Here is a 15,119-nt window from a genome sequence, read left to right on the forward strand (position 1 = left end):
AAATACTAAATACTTAAAACACTTCACCATGAAATCGTTTTCTTCCCTTCCCCCCACCCTCCCCCCATGGTAAATCAGGTAGAAAAGTGTGATAATATTAAGGCTTAATCCAATTTAAATAAATTATTTTCTTGTAAATGTTAAAACAATCATTACATGCATCATTTACCCCCTCTTCTGCCCATAGTCTTAAATTATGCTCCATTATATCCAGATGGAAAAAATATGCAGAAAATGTTTCTAAAATATCAGAAATTTTGTTGTTGATTACACTCAGAGGTAAAAGTCATTAAGGAGTCCTAGCAAAAAAAAAAAAATCTTAAAAAGCATGATGGGATTTTGTGTAGCAAACTTAATTAAGAAATTTCTTTGCTAGGTTACCAACAACATTTTATTACAAGCTTAAGGTATAAGATCGTTATAGCTCTCTGTTGTGCTTGGCAGCAAAGAAAGAACACATGCAAAGAACAATCTTGTTCCTACAATTAATTACAAATGTACAAATGAGTGATATATCAGGCCCTGTCTACACTGCACAGTTGTACATTTATAACCATTTCACCATACACAGTTATTAAATTCATGCTTTGCATCTACAGTAGCTAGATACCACATCACAGCCACGGGTAATTATGTTTATTCATGCACAGCTACCACCAGCCAGAACTGTATGTATGTGTCAGTCCATTTTAGCAAAATCTACATCAAATAACCAGTAGTGCAGGTCTCTTCAGCTAGCTTCTTTCCTTTTGAAGCGGGCAGACTGGAAGCAAGATAGGAAAAGGCAAGCCAGAAACGCATGGGTGGCAAAAAGCAGGTGGTGACATCCAGCAGGCTTCAGCCCCGGCCATTCTGGGTCAGTCAGTGTGGTGACAATCAGCCAACTCAGAATCTCTTAGCAACCCATCCTGTTTATCTCACAAATCATTACGGTCCCAAAAAGGGTCTGCAACAGAAGTAGAGAGAAATTCTCTCCCCACTGGCAACACAATGGCTGAGGAGGAAACACCTGGGCACTTGGAAGTCCCTAGCTGCTGCTGGGGACCTCCACCTGTGGTCTGAGGATTGCCAGTGGAAGCGTCCTGAAAGAAGGCTTCTGCAGCACAGCAACCTGCAGTACACAGGCCAATGAGCAACGGGACACTGATGAATTCTCCTCAGTGAGAAGTCCATCCTAAACCCTACCCTCATAAGCTCAGTTCATCCAGCTGAGCTACTGGATCACAGTGGGGTGCCAAGACTGGGTCTCCAACAAGAGCAGACTACAGCCAGCTACAGAAGAAAGATTAGTTCAGAGGGCGTCCATTTAAACACTGAGCCAAGTCACAAACCAAGCAGAAATCCCTGCTGTGACTACAAGGACACAGCAGCTACACACACTGTAGACACAGACCTAACCACATTGCTCAAGGCTTTTAACACTGATCTCACAGGCAGGATTTAAAAATCACCACTCTTGCTATTCTCTTCCAAGGCCAGCAAAGGATATTTTGCTTTAACCTCAAGCCTTCAGTTCATGCTTCTCCCTAGGAACATTTGTTTCACTCAGCTGTCCAAAGTCAGTCCTAGCCAGAAGACTGAATAACACCAGTCTCACTGAGAAGTGTGTCAACAAACCCAAACCACTGCAGCTCTGAGCACATTAACTTGCCAGACAGATTACTGGTTTATACAGGGAATTCCAGTCTTTGACTCACTGGTCCATAACAGTGTTCCCACACCATTCCCTCATCCAGACAATTCCCTCATCCTCAACGGTTTGCTAAGAAAGCCCGAGATTATTTATGTTATGCTCCATGCAGAGAAACTACAACATACAAACATATAATCCTATAGTGATGAGATGCTCCAGTTCCAAAAGCCATAAATTCCAAAAAAAATTATCTTGGGTTTAAAATTCATCTTCCCATGTTCACAAGATGAACCATCTCATGGCCCAGAAAGGCAAGTTGACATATTACAGTTTATGTAACCATATGTAAGGCACACACTAACTAGAAAGGGCTATTAGGGCTGTTGCCCACACTTTTTGTGACAGCTGCAGGCATCATATTCTCCTGTCAACTGATGAGAGAATGGTATAGGAACTCCCTATGACAAACATATTTTTAATTTACTGGCAGTTTAAAACTTTTAATTAATGAACACAACTGACTGGGTACATGCATGGTGCAAAGCTGGCTAAACTGCCTTGGGTACTAGAGGCAGACTTGGCTTTCTGCAGGAATTTACCATCTCAGATTAATTTACCATCCAAGGGTAAACAATCATACTTTTTAGTGGTATAAATGAGCATATCCAGACCCCTCTACTTCATCAGCTAGACTGCCAGAGGCACTCGGATTGGCTTGTTCAAAGCTAGCTTTGGTACCCCTGCAATCGGCAGTACAGATCTAACCTATGTTTATCAGAAATGCCACAGGTGGAGCAACTCCCACAGCCCTGTCCCCTCTGTAGAGATGCAGGGAACTGATGACTGCAGCAGATCTGTCAGAGCTCAACTGGAAGAGGGAAGAGGGAAGAAAGAAGGCGCCAGGACGCTGCCCACAAGGACCTGCAGAGCTGCCTATGTACTGATCCTGGGGAAGCAATAACCTGATAGAGCTCTATCCTGCTCTCTTGGCAATACACAGACTTCAAAAAACATGTTTCTATTGTGACCAGATACTCACTTTAATAAACAAACTTTAATAAAACAAACAATAAAAAAAAAAAAAAAAGGCCAAATCCTCTCACACAGCATTCCTCACAAGCCAGTTACGGAGAACCACTCTCCTGGGCCAATGAGCAATCTCTTCCCAGGCCAGGCACTGAGCAGGAACGGAGCGTGCTGCAGCTGCTAGGCAGGAAGGGCTGGGCCCACTGGGGCTTTGAAATGAAACAAACAGCTTGTTTGGCAGATAGCTATTTCTTCATGGACTGGTCAGCAGGAGGGATTGTGGAAGCTGGCTGGCTGCTGGTGTGTTGCGTCCACATCAGCGAAGAAGGCAAGTCTTCAGCTATACCGAAATCCCTTAAGAATTACAGTGACGTGACTGACACTTGGTTGGGCTATCCATTCTCTATTGTTGTTGCTGCTGCTGGTATTTTAAACCTAAATCAGCTTTTACCGTGGCTCATTTGTACACAATATCCTTAATCTACAAACACTCAAGGATGATAATTCAGCTTTATTACCCATATTCCCTGAGTCCACATTTCATAAAGTATAAGCACACTCAAGAAAGAATTATTCCTAAAATAGCCAAGCATGTACATTTCTATCTTCTCTTCAGGAAAGCAGTTCAAAAACATAGGTCCTTGTAACACTTAAAATTGCTAACCTGAACGAACCTCTTGATAACAGCAGGCGATATCTTAAGAAACAGCTGGGGTTTTATCTTAGCCTCTCACACCAAGCTACTGCATACCATCAACCCTGCTTATACAGGCACTGAACTGACAGAAGACATGGCATGAACCAAACAGAGCACAAATTCCGTCTCACATCAGCAGAACAAACTGCACATCCAAAGCCAGCACACATTACAAATTCAATAAAAACAGAGACCACCACTGGAGTTATTACTTTAACTGTCTATCACAAACAAGAAGTAAATATACCCCAGTTTTTGGGCAATAAAAGCTATTCCTAAAAACAAGCAAACTGTTCTCATACTTTATTTCTTACACTCTCCTCTTTGCTTAATGATTTCATGGTGTTGACTCTGTGCATTGTGGGGGTACATCAAAAACTGGTGAAAAATCAAAAGTAATTGAGAGCATCCAGCACTTTGAAGGATCAGGCCTTTTCTATACTGTTACTAAACACTGAATTGTCTGATAACCTTCCTTATGACTACAAGAGCTTGCTGCTTCTGCCCTTTCAGTAGGAGACATCACTGTGTGTGCTACTTGATTAGTTATAAACATGGTCTTGTATTAAAAACACAGCTTCCGCCATGCTCAAAATTAATTCTGCTTGGCTATAATACAAATGATATTTCAAACATCTGAAATTTACGGTCAGTGACAAGGCAAAATTATGGCTAATCTTTGGCTAGTAAATTGGACGTCAGCAGCACAGACTGTGCTAGCACTGGAGCCAAGCTCAAGGCCTGATTCACCACTTTTCCATGCTGTTCATCGGCTGAAACCAGCTCTGGGCAACTGAGCTGGGTGTTTTTCCCAACAGGAAAACTGAGTGTGTCCTGTGCTTGGGAGGAGTGTCAATACTGCCTATGAAGATGGGCTTCAGCATGAAACATCTCATCTCAGAGCCATATGTACTCTCTCTCTTTGCAAATTAAGCCCTGGAAGACAGGCTCTGCCCAGACAGCTGATGTGCAGCCAGGAAAAGCAGACATGCAAATACTGGTTTATGGAATGGCGCTGGCTGAACTGGGAGTCTCCAGAGCCTCCAGTCCACTCTGGAGCACCAAAACCTGGGCTGCCTCTTCCCTTCCTCCCACAGAATCACCAGATTCAACTTCTACAGCAAAACTAGCCCTTCCCATTTCCATCTACCTACTCCCTGCCCTGTTCCCCAGTCCTTCTCCCTTCTCACAACCTACCTGCTTCTGCACTCACTCCAGTCCCACCCTCCACTTTCCTCTTTGAATTCTTCCCCCATTTCCATGCCACTTTTCACCAATGAAATGCTGGCAAGGCAGTCATCTTTCCCTCCCCTGCTCCAGCTCTGTCCCATGCCTCTTTTGGCCACAGAAGAGGATCTTCCCTTGCCCATCCACATTGTCCTCTCATCACAACTTTGAGTGTGTTAGTCCACAAGCCCGATCTTACCCATGGCTCAAAGTAAGTATCATACTCTTCATAAGGCTGGGGGAGAGAAGGGAGGAAGAAAGACAGATTTTCAAATGAGCGCAGAGAAGTAAGAAGAAGAGGAGGAAGAAGAGGAGAAAGAAGGATGGAGTGCTTCTCTCCAGACCCTCTTCCATTCACTAAGACACTCTTGTTCCCCTTCTTCCTCATAGAGCTCTTATCTCCATGTAAAAGCCTCCTACTTCAATCTAATGAAATGGTTTAAATCACTAACTCAACAAAAACAGTTCACATTTATGCAAAATTACCGTTTGTGCACTGGAACGAAATCAGAAGTTCACATCAATTTGACAATTTTTGTTCAAGCTTGTGTACTTCTGAGGATTTTGTTCAAGCTTCTGTGCCTCAGGGGTTACTGTCCCACAGTCCTACATCTCAACAGATGCAGGGCAACTGAGCAAACTGCACTGGATGCTGAACAATGTGGCAAGAACAAGCAACCTTATATTGCCAGCTGTAAAAAGGAGTGAAATAAAATTCAAAGAAAAGAAAAGCTGACAAAGTACTAAAGTACTAAATTCAATAGAGAAAAGGCAAAGAGCCAAATGAAGAGATTGTGGTGCTTGCACCGAAAACATCACGATAGTCCACAAGTGATATATTTCTATCAGTTCTGTGACCTAAAGGAATATATTAATTCCATTTTACAGTCTGTAAACTGAGGCAGTCAGAAATTAAGATCTGAAGAGTCTCAAAGTACCTAAAATCCAGTTCTTGCTAGTATTGAGCACTGCATTTTCTCCGAGTGTTCAAAGGATACAGCTTCCAGCAGCCTTTGGTGAAGATGCACACGTGTAGACCTAAGAAAACCCATAAAATGAGGAACGATGCAAGAGCTACAACAGGAACACTTTAGCAAGCACAGACATATTTATTTCCCCATCCCCTCTTCTACGTTTTCAAGTGGGAGAACAAAGTATCCTGCAGCCTAGGAGATTTGGATTTAAGAGCCATGATGGTCACAAGTCACAACTCATCACCCACCTGACAACTGTAGCTATTTATGTACAAATTAGTAGTGCTGACCTGGCCACTATTAAAAGATTGATGTAAATGGCTTACCCAGCATCACACTCCTTGGCAGAGGATCAACTTCTCCAAAGCAACATTCAGCTGCCTTAACAATGAGATTATGTCTTCCCTTCTTACATTCACAGAAACACAGGAGGGTAAGAGTTCAACAGACAACACTCTCTCCTCCTTCAGCATGTACTCTAACTCATCTCCAGAGCAGACTCGCTTAATGCACCAAATAAAAACCCAATCATCCTAGGGAGCTGGGGGGAAATGTATATAGTCTATTTTAAGATTATTACAAAGCAATATATAGATGTATGGATGGAATTAAGATTGCATAAGCATTTTCCCAATTCTGGCATTTTGTTACTTTTGAGTGCTTAACTTAGCCACTTTAATAACTTTTCACTCTGACCATCTGTGTAGTGTCTGCCTGCACGTGTGTGTACGGTTGCTTCAAGGATCCTGGAGATGCCAGGCACCATGTCTCAATTACCCAGAGGACTTTAAATCACGTGCATAAATCTGTGGGGCACGAATCCAGCCTCTGTGCATGTGATACAGAATCCACTACACATGTAGAGCTTAAGTGCAGGCTGGAAGCTGCCTATTGGGAAACCCTTAGACCCAGATGCAGAGGCATCACTTGCATGTACACCAGCTATGTTGCATGGTCATTATATTTGCATTTTACACACACATTTAACAAGTAAAAAAGGTTGGGGGGAAGCGGCCAAACTGATTACCAGTAACTGGCTACTCATATCTCTATTTCCCCATGGGAACAAATAAAAGGAAGTTCCACTTCCCTCTTCCCCCAGGGACTCATTCACAGCAGTAACTGGTTTTCTCTTAAATAAGTATTGCAATGCTATTTTAAATATTCTACTCCAATATTACTGTAATGTGCTACAGGGCTTTAAAGACCAAAGCAAAACAATAAGGCAGAATGTGAATACATGACAGAAAGTGGAGGGGAACCTCAATTAGGAAATGTGGAAACCAGAATGTCAGGTCTAGACATTAACTCAAGTCAGTGGCAAGGGATCCATAGGCAGAGGCCTCACTCTGTGATCTCCACATCCTTCTTACCTGCTAGAAGGAAGAGTTGTCTGCCTGTGGTAAAAGTTCCATCTTCTCAAACATGAAACAAAATATGCTGTACATAAATGCTGTCATTGCCTGTTGCACAAAAAGCTACCCTGTGGGAATGTGTATTGATTTGAGAAATCTGGGGGTCCACTTTTAAAGTCTCTTTACCTACTCCATCAAGCTTCCAAGAAGTGATTCAAACATCAAAAAAACCCCCAAGAATTCCCCACATATCTCTGCAGATTGCCAACCAAATTCTAGGGCTAGAAGCAAGTTCTGTATCTAGCAGCACAAAGCTACCAACCCTCTCTCACTCTCATCCTTCTCAATGTACAAAATATTTTGCTTTTATCCATACAAGACATAAGGTCTCGGAATTCAAAGCTGCATCCCTTTCAGATGTAGAAAACCTGGTCAACACTAGAGAACCTAACATTTTCTTTTCTGAGGCATAATTCAGGTAAATACAACACAGTTGAAGAAAAGGCATCCAGAAGTTATTTTTATGAACAGGTAAGCAGCCATCTGTCCACAAACGATCACAGACTGCCCCCAAGACAAGGCTCTTTTATGGCCAAACTTGTCTAGCATCATGCCCTTTGTTTGCTGACTGGTGAATTGTGGCTCATGAATTCACCCCATGTTTTTTCTGCCTTCCCTGTACTGCTTGTGCCTATTGTTTTATAAGAACACAAATACCTCAAAAATCAAATAATTTTCCTTATGAACTACATATACTTTTTTATTTGTTTTGACCTGTTTTGGCCAGCACCCGTAACAGGACCTTCCACATCAGCTTACTAAAACGCTTGCCTCAGAACTCTGAGGACACCACAAACCAATCTGCACATATATCTGCCCTCCAAGTCTGAAAGTGTAAAAAGCAGTAGTCCCTGATTAAAATTTTAAAAAAAAGAAGTGCAGTCATATGTAAGTCAGCTGTGATGAATGTTCTTTTCCTCTAACCTCAAAGGGATTTTACCTTCATTGAGATGTGAACTAGGCAAGTATTATGAAAACTCTAGTAGCTGGAGAGGTATCACCAAGGTTCCTTTTCAATGACATTTCCTCTCACTTTTCACTGAATTGTGTGCTAGAACATTATCTTACATACTAGAAAGTGACCATGTTTCACCTCTTGCTCAGACATAACTGCACCTAGGATACTTAGTATGCACAAGTCCAAACGAACAACGCATAAAATGTGTTATGCTCATGGAAAGAAATAATCCACCCCCCCAAAAAACCCCATCCCAAACAAACCACACAAATCAAGAAATTCCCCTTCCCACCCAAAAAAACCCCCAACAAACCCAAACAAACAAAAAATCCCCAAAGATTTTTGTACTATAGTATTATACTCAGACCACTGAGGTTATTGGAAATGTTGATGCTGGACAGTGACTAAATCCTAATTGTAGAACACATAAATCTAGTTTGGGGGCTACTTTATAAAAGTGTGTAATTCCTGTAAAAAGATTATTTACAATGAAGAAATGAATGAGAAGCAAACAAGGAAAAAAAGGAACAAGGAAACTCTGTCAATGCTAACAGTAGTCATTTCTCAAACATCTTCAAGCAGAGTTATAGTTGCAAGTGACCATGGTGAAATGCACAATGAAACTAGAAAAAGAAAGTGATCAAATGTAACGGCAAACACTGACATCAGTAGCAGTTAACCTGTGATACTAAGTGCTATTGTACCAGCATTTAATTAATTTAGTTCAGCTTCAGTATTTAAAAGGTCAGCCTCCAAAATGTACACAAACTAGAACTGAAAGGCAAGACCCACGGCGGATACACGATACCCAGCATGTGCATAATACAATGCTATGTGTAACAGAACACAAATGTAAATAGATCCCACGGATCTATGGGAAAGGTTTCTGCCACCCAGCCTTGAGAAGAAAATTCATTAGTTTGCACTGACAGTAAGCTCTTGTTCAACACATGGCACAAAAGCCAGTAGCAAACATAGCAACCCCGAGACTTTTAAGAACACTCAGGAAGTAATCTCCAAAGTAAGGGGCGGGGGAATAGCTGGGTTTGCTCCCTTATGTCATTTGAGAAAAGACAGGTAGATTTTCTACGAAAACTTTTTGCTCAGTTGTTGACTCAGAAATACATGAATGGCTATCTTTGTCTCTTCTGGCTTTCCAACATGTCTTCTAGAGAAGCACAGACTCATCATTACTAATTGACAACAAGCCAAGACAAAAGCATTTTCTTCCAAGGATGTCCTAGATCTTCATGTTACATAAATACCCTAAAAAAATAAGTGAAAGCAGGAAGTTAAACAGTCCTATGAGAAATGTGCATATTTCCAATTTAAAGGAACGAAAACCTCACTTTAGACTTACTCTTAAGAAGTAATCTATATTTTCTTATAAAAGACCTAAAGAAAAGGCTTCAAAAGACTAACCTGATCACGAGTAGCATTATCATAAAAGCTTGATATTGGATGAGGCCAAGCACAGATCATTTTGTATCCCATTTTTTTATTAAACAAGATTAGGAAAAGAGTCCTGAAATAATCAGCAATAAACATGAAGAAGTTAAGGGAAACTAAGAAATTATGATATAACTTTATTTTTTCCATTTAGCATCTTGAATATTATTTGCATTCTATGTCTAAGGTGAACGGAGAACACGATGGTCACTTATCTACGTAAGCGAGGAAGGATGGTCTTGTGGTGATGACTCAAGGCTAGGAACCAGTGAGTGAGGTTCTGGCAAGTTCCGTGTCCTGTTCTCCTGACTTTGAGCACTGCCACTCAAGAGTCTTGCACAAGAATTTTCAACTCTATGGAGCAGCTATAATACACTCCAGAAGGGAACTGAACATAAAAACTGCATGTGGAAGACTGTGTAAAAGCATCACCCAAGTGTAGTCATTAGCGTAAAAGTACATCAGCTTATAGTTCGTGGTGAGTCCTACAGAAAAGCACAAACACACAGTGGGTACGGTGATACTTCACACCAGGGAGATCATTAATGAAACTCTTTTCTCCCTGTCCCTAGAGGAGATGTAATTACAGAATCATAGAATGTTAAGGGTTGGAAGGAACCTTAAAGATCACCTGGTTACAACTCCCGCGGCCCTGGCTGCCCTGGGAAAGGACAACTCCCACTAGATCAGGACGCTCAAAGGCCTTATCCAACCTGGCTTTGAACACTATGGAGTCTCCCCAACATCCCCAGCCTGTCTTCGTAGGGAAGGTGCTCCAGTCTCCTTATCAACTTTGTGACCCTCCTCGCCGCTTGCTCCAACACCTTAATCTACCATTACGGAACTGCTGCGTTTTTGCTGAAGACACACCTTCCACTTTGGAAACAGTTTACTTTTTTTTTTAATATTCAAGAAAAAATATATTTGAAATTAATCAAGAATTTGACCTTCGGGACTTCGCGCCGACACCGGATTTCCAGGAGCCGCCGGCGGGTCCAGCGCCAGAGCCCGGTGGAGATGGGGCTTGCCAGCCCCGGGACCAGCCCTGGCAGAGGACGGGCCGCTGTTCCTGGGAAGCTGCCGGGCTCTCCGCGGGATTTAAAAGCACACATCCATCCGCACAGGAACGCTATTCCCGGGCGCGCCGGGCCACCGGCCCGGGTCCCGCAGGGCAGCCCCGGCGCGGCGGCAGCGCAGCAGGCGCGACCTCGGGATACCCTGGAGACACCGAGCGCGCCCCGCACGGCGCGGCGCAGCCCAGCCCGCAGCCTGTCCCGAGCTGACACCGCCCGCCCGCCCGGCAGGCATTCTGTCCGGCCATCTGTCTGTCCGGCAGACCCAGACCGCCGCCTCCTCGACAGGCGCAGCCCACAGACACGAAGTTTTCGTGCCGCCACTTCCCAGGCCAACCCAGACACATTAATCCCCGCGCTCTCCCTGCAGCCTCCCGCGGCGCCTGCCTGCCTCTCCACTCCCTGTCAGCAATTCCCAATAAACTTCCCCCTCGCCCTTCTCCCCCTCCCTCTGGCCCCCCCCGCGGCCCCCCCCAGCCTCTACCACCAAGCGCCGGGGAGGGGGGAAGCTGGGGACAAGCGGGAGGGGGAAACCAACGTAGAGGGGGGGCAGGGGGGTGGCGGTGTTGGGGAAGGACGAGCGTGGCGAAGGGGGTTCCTTCCCCAGCAGCCAATCGGCGGGCGGGCGCGCGTCGCACGCCGGGAGGTGTAGTTCTCCGCCATTCGCCATTTTGTGGTGAGGGAACTACAACTTTCCCCACGAGCAAGGACAATTCTTGGGCCCTGCGCGGCCAGTCGTGACCTTCAGGTGCTGCCAGCGCGGCGGGCCCCTCATGCGTGCCGAAGCCGTGGGAGGCGCGGCGGGCGCAGAGACCGAGCGGAAGGAGAGCCCTTGGCAGGCGGGAGGAGAGAGGAGGCTGCAGCGGGGCGGGGAGGGGGGCAGGGCACGGCGATCGAGCGTGGTGCGCTCTGAGGGACCGTCGTCAAACTCCCAGGGCGGGTTACGGCGTACAGCTCGCGGCGACCTTGGTGCCCGGTGGCCGCGCTTGAATGCCAAAAGACGGGAGGTGGGAAGAGGGGTGGGGAGTGGGAGAGGGAAGCGCATGACGCTTGACCGGCGTGGAGTGTTTAGCGAGGCCTGTTGCATGTGCTGAGCGCGGCGAGGGGCCGGGCGCTACGGCTGCTGCCCCGGTTGGGAATTAAGGGCGAGCCCTAGGCGGTGTACGCATGTATGTGTGTGCGTGTGTCCGTGTGTGTATATATACACACACACATACATATATATATACACACACACATACACGCGCGCGCGCGCGCGCACACGCACGCAGACATATATATTAACAACAGAAAAAAAAAAAAAAAAAGAGCCAGGTCCATTTAAAGTTGCTGGCGGAGAGCTGTTCTCATTGGTTAGGGGGGAGCTGGAGGAGCGGAGACACACACGGTGCGTGCAGCCCTCGCCGCCGCCGCCGCCGCCGCCGCTGCTGCTGCCGCCGGAGCCGCCGCCGCTGCTGGAGTTGTCCCTGCCGCTTTCCCTGCTGCAGCGGCACAAACGTGACTTCCAACGTCCCGATTATTTATCTTCTCCTCCCGGCCCCTTTCCTCCTCCAAGATGTAACTACAGCTCTGACACTAAGAACCTGCAGATCGCTTAGGCGGCTTGAGAAAGAGAAAAGGGGATATCAAGGGCGTCGTTTTTTGTGTTTAGGGGGAAATTTTCCATTATAATGCTTCACTAAAGTGAATTTTTTTTTGTTTCCTTCGCATTCGTTTTTTTTTTTTTTCTTCCGTCCCCCATTTCTCGGATTTATTGCTAGGAGAATCACATTGTGAGGAAAGAAAGTCGGATTACAAGATACCACTACAAACAACCCCCTCCCCCCTGGATTTTTTCGGTATTTTTTTAAATTTTTTTTTTAATTGTCTCGGCTTTAATTCATGAAGCAATTGTCCCCTTTTGCAATCAGAATTTGGATACCAGAATGAGCAAAGAAAGACCCAAGAGGAATATAATTCAAAAGAAATACGTAAGTGGCCATAACATATATCGTTTGACTCCCAGTTTTAGGAAATGGCAGTGAATGTCAAGTTTATAGCTAATCTTGCAGCTCTAAGGCTTTGGGAACAAATGGGATGCTGAATTTGATTTTTCTGTGGTGTGGTGGGGGAGTTTCAGAGGCCCCTTTTAACGAGGAAGCCTGCTATCCAGTTCGGTTATAAAACCAGATTTGTGTAGCGATTCCTCCAGTGAATAAATGTATTGACCTCAAATGACACAATCATAATCTAGTTTTAGATGAAACGTGGGGAGCTCAGGGGGCTGTCCGCGATAATGTCACCGAACTGCATTTTCAAGCGGTTTTCTTAATTCTGTGCTTTTGCATGCTAAAAGAGGTTTGTTGTTGTTTTTTGGGTTGGTGTGGATTTTCGGCTTTTTTTTTTTTTTTTTTTTTTTTTTTTTTTTAATGATATACGTGTGTCCATCCCTGTCTGGTGAAGCGGCGGCGGTGGTTGTTGGAAGCCCTTTAAGTTGAAACCGAGTGTCTGGTTATGGCGAGCTGGTTTCTCGCAGTACCACATCCTATCTCCTGTGTGCGATCCTCGGCCGCTCTGCCTTGCGATAGATACCGGAGCAGCCGGGGATCGCCTTACGGGCAGCGCGTTCCTCGGGATTGACTGTAATAATGAGGAAAATGGCTCGCTTCTGTTTGAAAAATAATTCATTATGATGGCTCGAAAATTTGGGCTAATCCAGCGCAGCCTGAGCTGTATTTCTGCCTTGCTTTATTCAGCCGCTTAACCAATCCCTTGTAATTGTCTAATCCTTTGAACATATAGATGTGGATGGGTAGTTGGATTTTTGTTCGTGCTCCAGTTACGTTTTGATTGGCACAGAGCAGTTTTTCCTTACGTTTGGAAAAGCGGAGGGGATTATCCATATATGCAGTAGAGCGGATAATGATTTTTATCTCCCTGTTTAAAAAAAAAAGAATCGTATTTTGGGGGGCGGGTGTGGGGGGAGAAATAGAAATCCTCGGTTTTGGGCGTGTTTGATGCGAGGCTTTAAAAGTTGTAGTTTATATCGCGTCTTGTCGTCTGCGCCGATTTCTTTCAGCGGAGGGGTGTTCCTTGGCGGGGAGGGTGACCTTCGGGACACTTTGCCTGGGTATTCTATAGATTTGGTAAAAACTGCAGTTGACTCCAGCTGACTGCCGCTATCGATTGCCCGCCCCGCTGCAACGCTGCCCGGGGGAGGTGGTGGAACGATGTGTGTGTGGTTTTGGGGATGAAGGGGGGGGGGGGGGGGGCTCCGCGCTATTTCGGAGCTGTCCCTTTCCTCCTTTCCAGCCCCCCGCACCCCCCTAAATTTCCGAATTAAAATACATCCGCATTGCAGAGGAGAGGGGAGCCCGGGGCCGGCGAGTTTAAAGTATGGCATCGAAACGGGAACGGCGGGTGGAAAGTCTGGCGAAACACGCGAGGCGTCCACGTTTCCCAGGCAGGCAGACAAAAGCGGGGCGGGGGATAGGAAACCGCGGTGTTAATAATTAAAGGGGGGGGGGGGGGGGGGGGGGAAGAGGAAAAGGGGGAGAGATCACCCCCAAGCTCAGCTCTCCCCGGGCTCGCCAGGGCAAACAATGCGGCGCCGCTCCCGCACCGCCGGGCAGGGGCCGAGAGCACGGCTCCCAGGGGAAGAAGGCAAGAGGGACGAGGGCGGACAATGTGCCATGGTGCTCCCCCGCTCACAACTTCGTGGCGGCGCTTTTATTTAACCCTTCCTCCCCCCCCCCCTCACTCCCCGTCCTCTTTTCCCCCCCGCCTCCTCTCCATTTTTGTTTTTGGCAGGGGGCGGCGGTGCCGGCGGGGCGCGCTGGCGGCGGCAGCGGCAGCAACAGGTTGCCGGGGCTGTGACGGAGCCCGCGGGCCGCCGGCCACGCCGCCGCCCGGCCAGGTTCGCCCCGCTCCCCGTGACGTCACAAAGGGACGGGCCTGCGCGCCGTGGAATCTTCGGCGCCCCCCCAGCACTTCGCCCCCCTCCGCCCCCGTGACGTCAGAGCCGAGGCGGGGCGGGGGCGGGAAGAGCCCCCGGGGCAGCGCTCGGCGGCGCCGCGGGGGAGGGAGGCAGGGATAGAGGGGAGGGGGCGGCCCGGGCCAGGTGAGCAGGTGTGGGGCCGCCCTGCCGCCTCCGGGGTGGGAGGAGAGCGCTGGTCACGTCGCCTCGTGGCGACACGCGTGGTGGCACGTCTCCTGCCTGTGACCTTTGGGCGCTACGGCAGCCGGCGGAGCGCGCCGCCGCCTCCTCCTCCTCCTCCTCCTCCTCCTCCTCCTCCTCCTCGCTGGTGCCAGCACAAGCTTCGCCTGCACCCGGAACAAGGGTCCCGGTGTCGGGCCCTGCTCCCCACCCCGGGCCCCTGGTACCCCCAACCCGGAGGTGATGGTCCGCCGTGAGGAGCCAGGGCACAGCCGCCCGCCCGCCCCCCGCCGCACGGGCATCAGGTGGTGCTTCGTGGCCCCGCTCCTCTCTTGCCACTGCGAGTTGTCACAGAATCACAGAACGGTTTTAGTTGGAAGGGGACCTTGAAGATCACCTAGTTCCAACCCTCCTGCCGTGGGCAGGGACACCTTCCGCGAGACCAGGTTGCTCAGAGCCCCATCCAACCTGGGCTTAATTAACCTGGCCTTGTATCAGGAGCGGAGCCTGTTCAGGCTGCTGCTGCCGCCGC

At 47.2% G+C, this 15,119-nt stretch overlaps 1 protein-coding gene across 1 annotated transcript in view; it reads left to right on the forward strand.

Annotated features, from left to right (window-relative positions):
- The first annotated feature begins 11,698 nt into the window (after positions 1 to 11,698).
- The window catches only part of JARID2 (jumonji and AT-rich interaction domain containing 2), a 213,900-nt gene continuing 210,479 nt past the window's right edge, over positions 11,699 to 15,119 (forward strand). The window contains exon 1 of the mRNA XM_032114863.1: positions 11,699 to 12,422. Coding sequence (XP_031970754.1) covers positions 12,378 to 12,422 — 45 coding nt within the window. The 5' untranslated portion in view covers positions 11,699 to 12,377. The remainder of the gene's footprint in view (positions 12,423 to 15,119) is intronic.

The sequence above is a fragment of the Corvus moneduloides genome, chromosome 1, assembly GCF_009650955.1.
Source record: "Corvus moneduloides isolate bCorMon1 chromosome 1, bCorMon1.pri, whole genome shotgun sequence".
Taxonomy (NCBI): domain Eukaryota; kingdom Metazoa; phylum Chordata; class Aves; order Passeriformes; family Corvidae; genus Corvus; species Corvus moneduloides.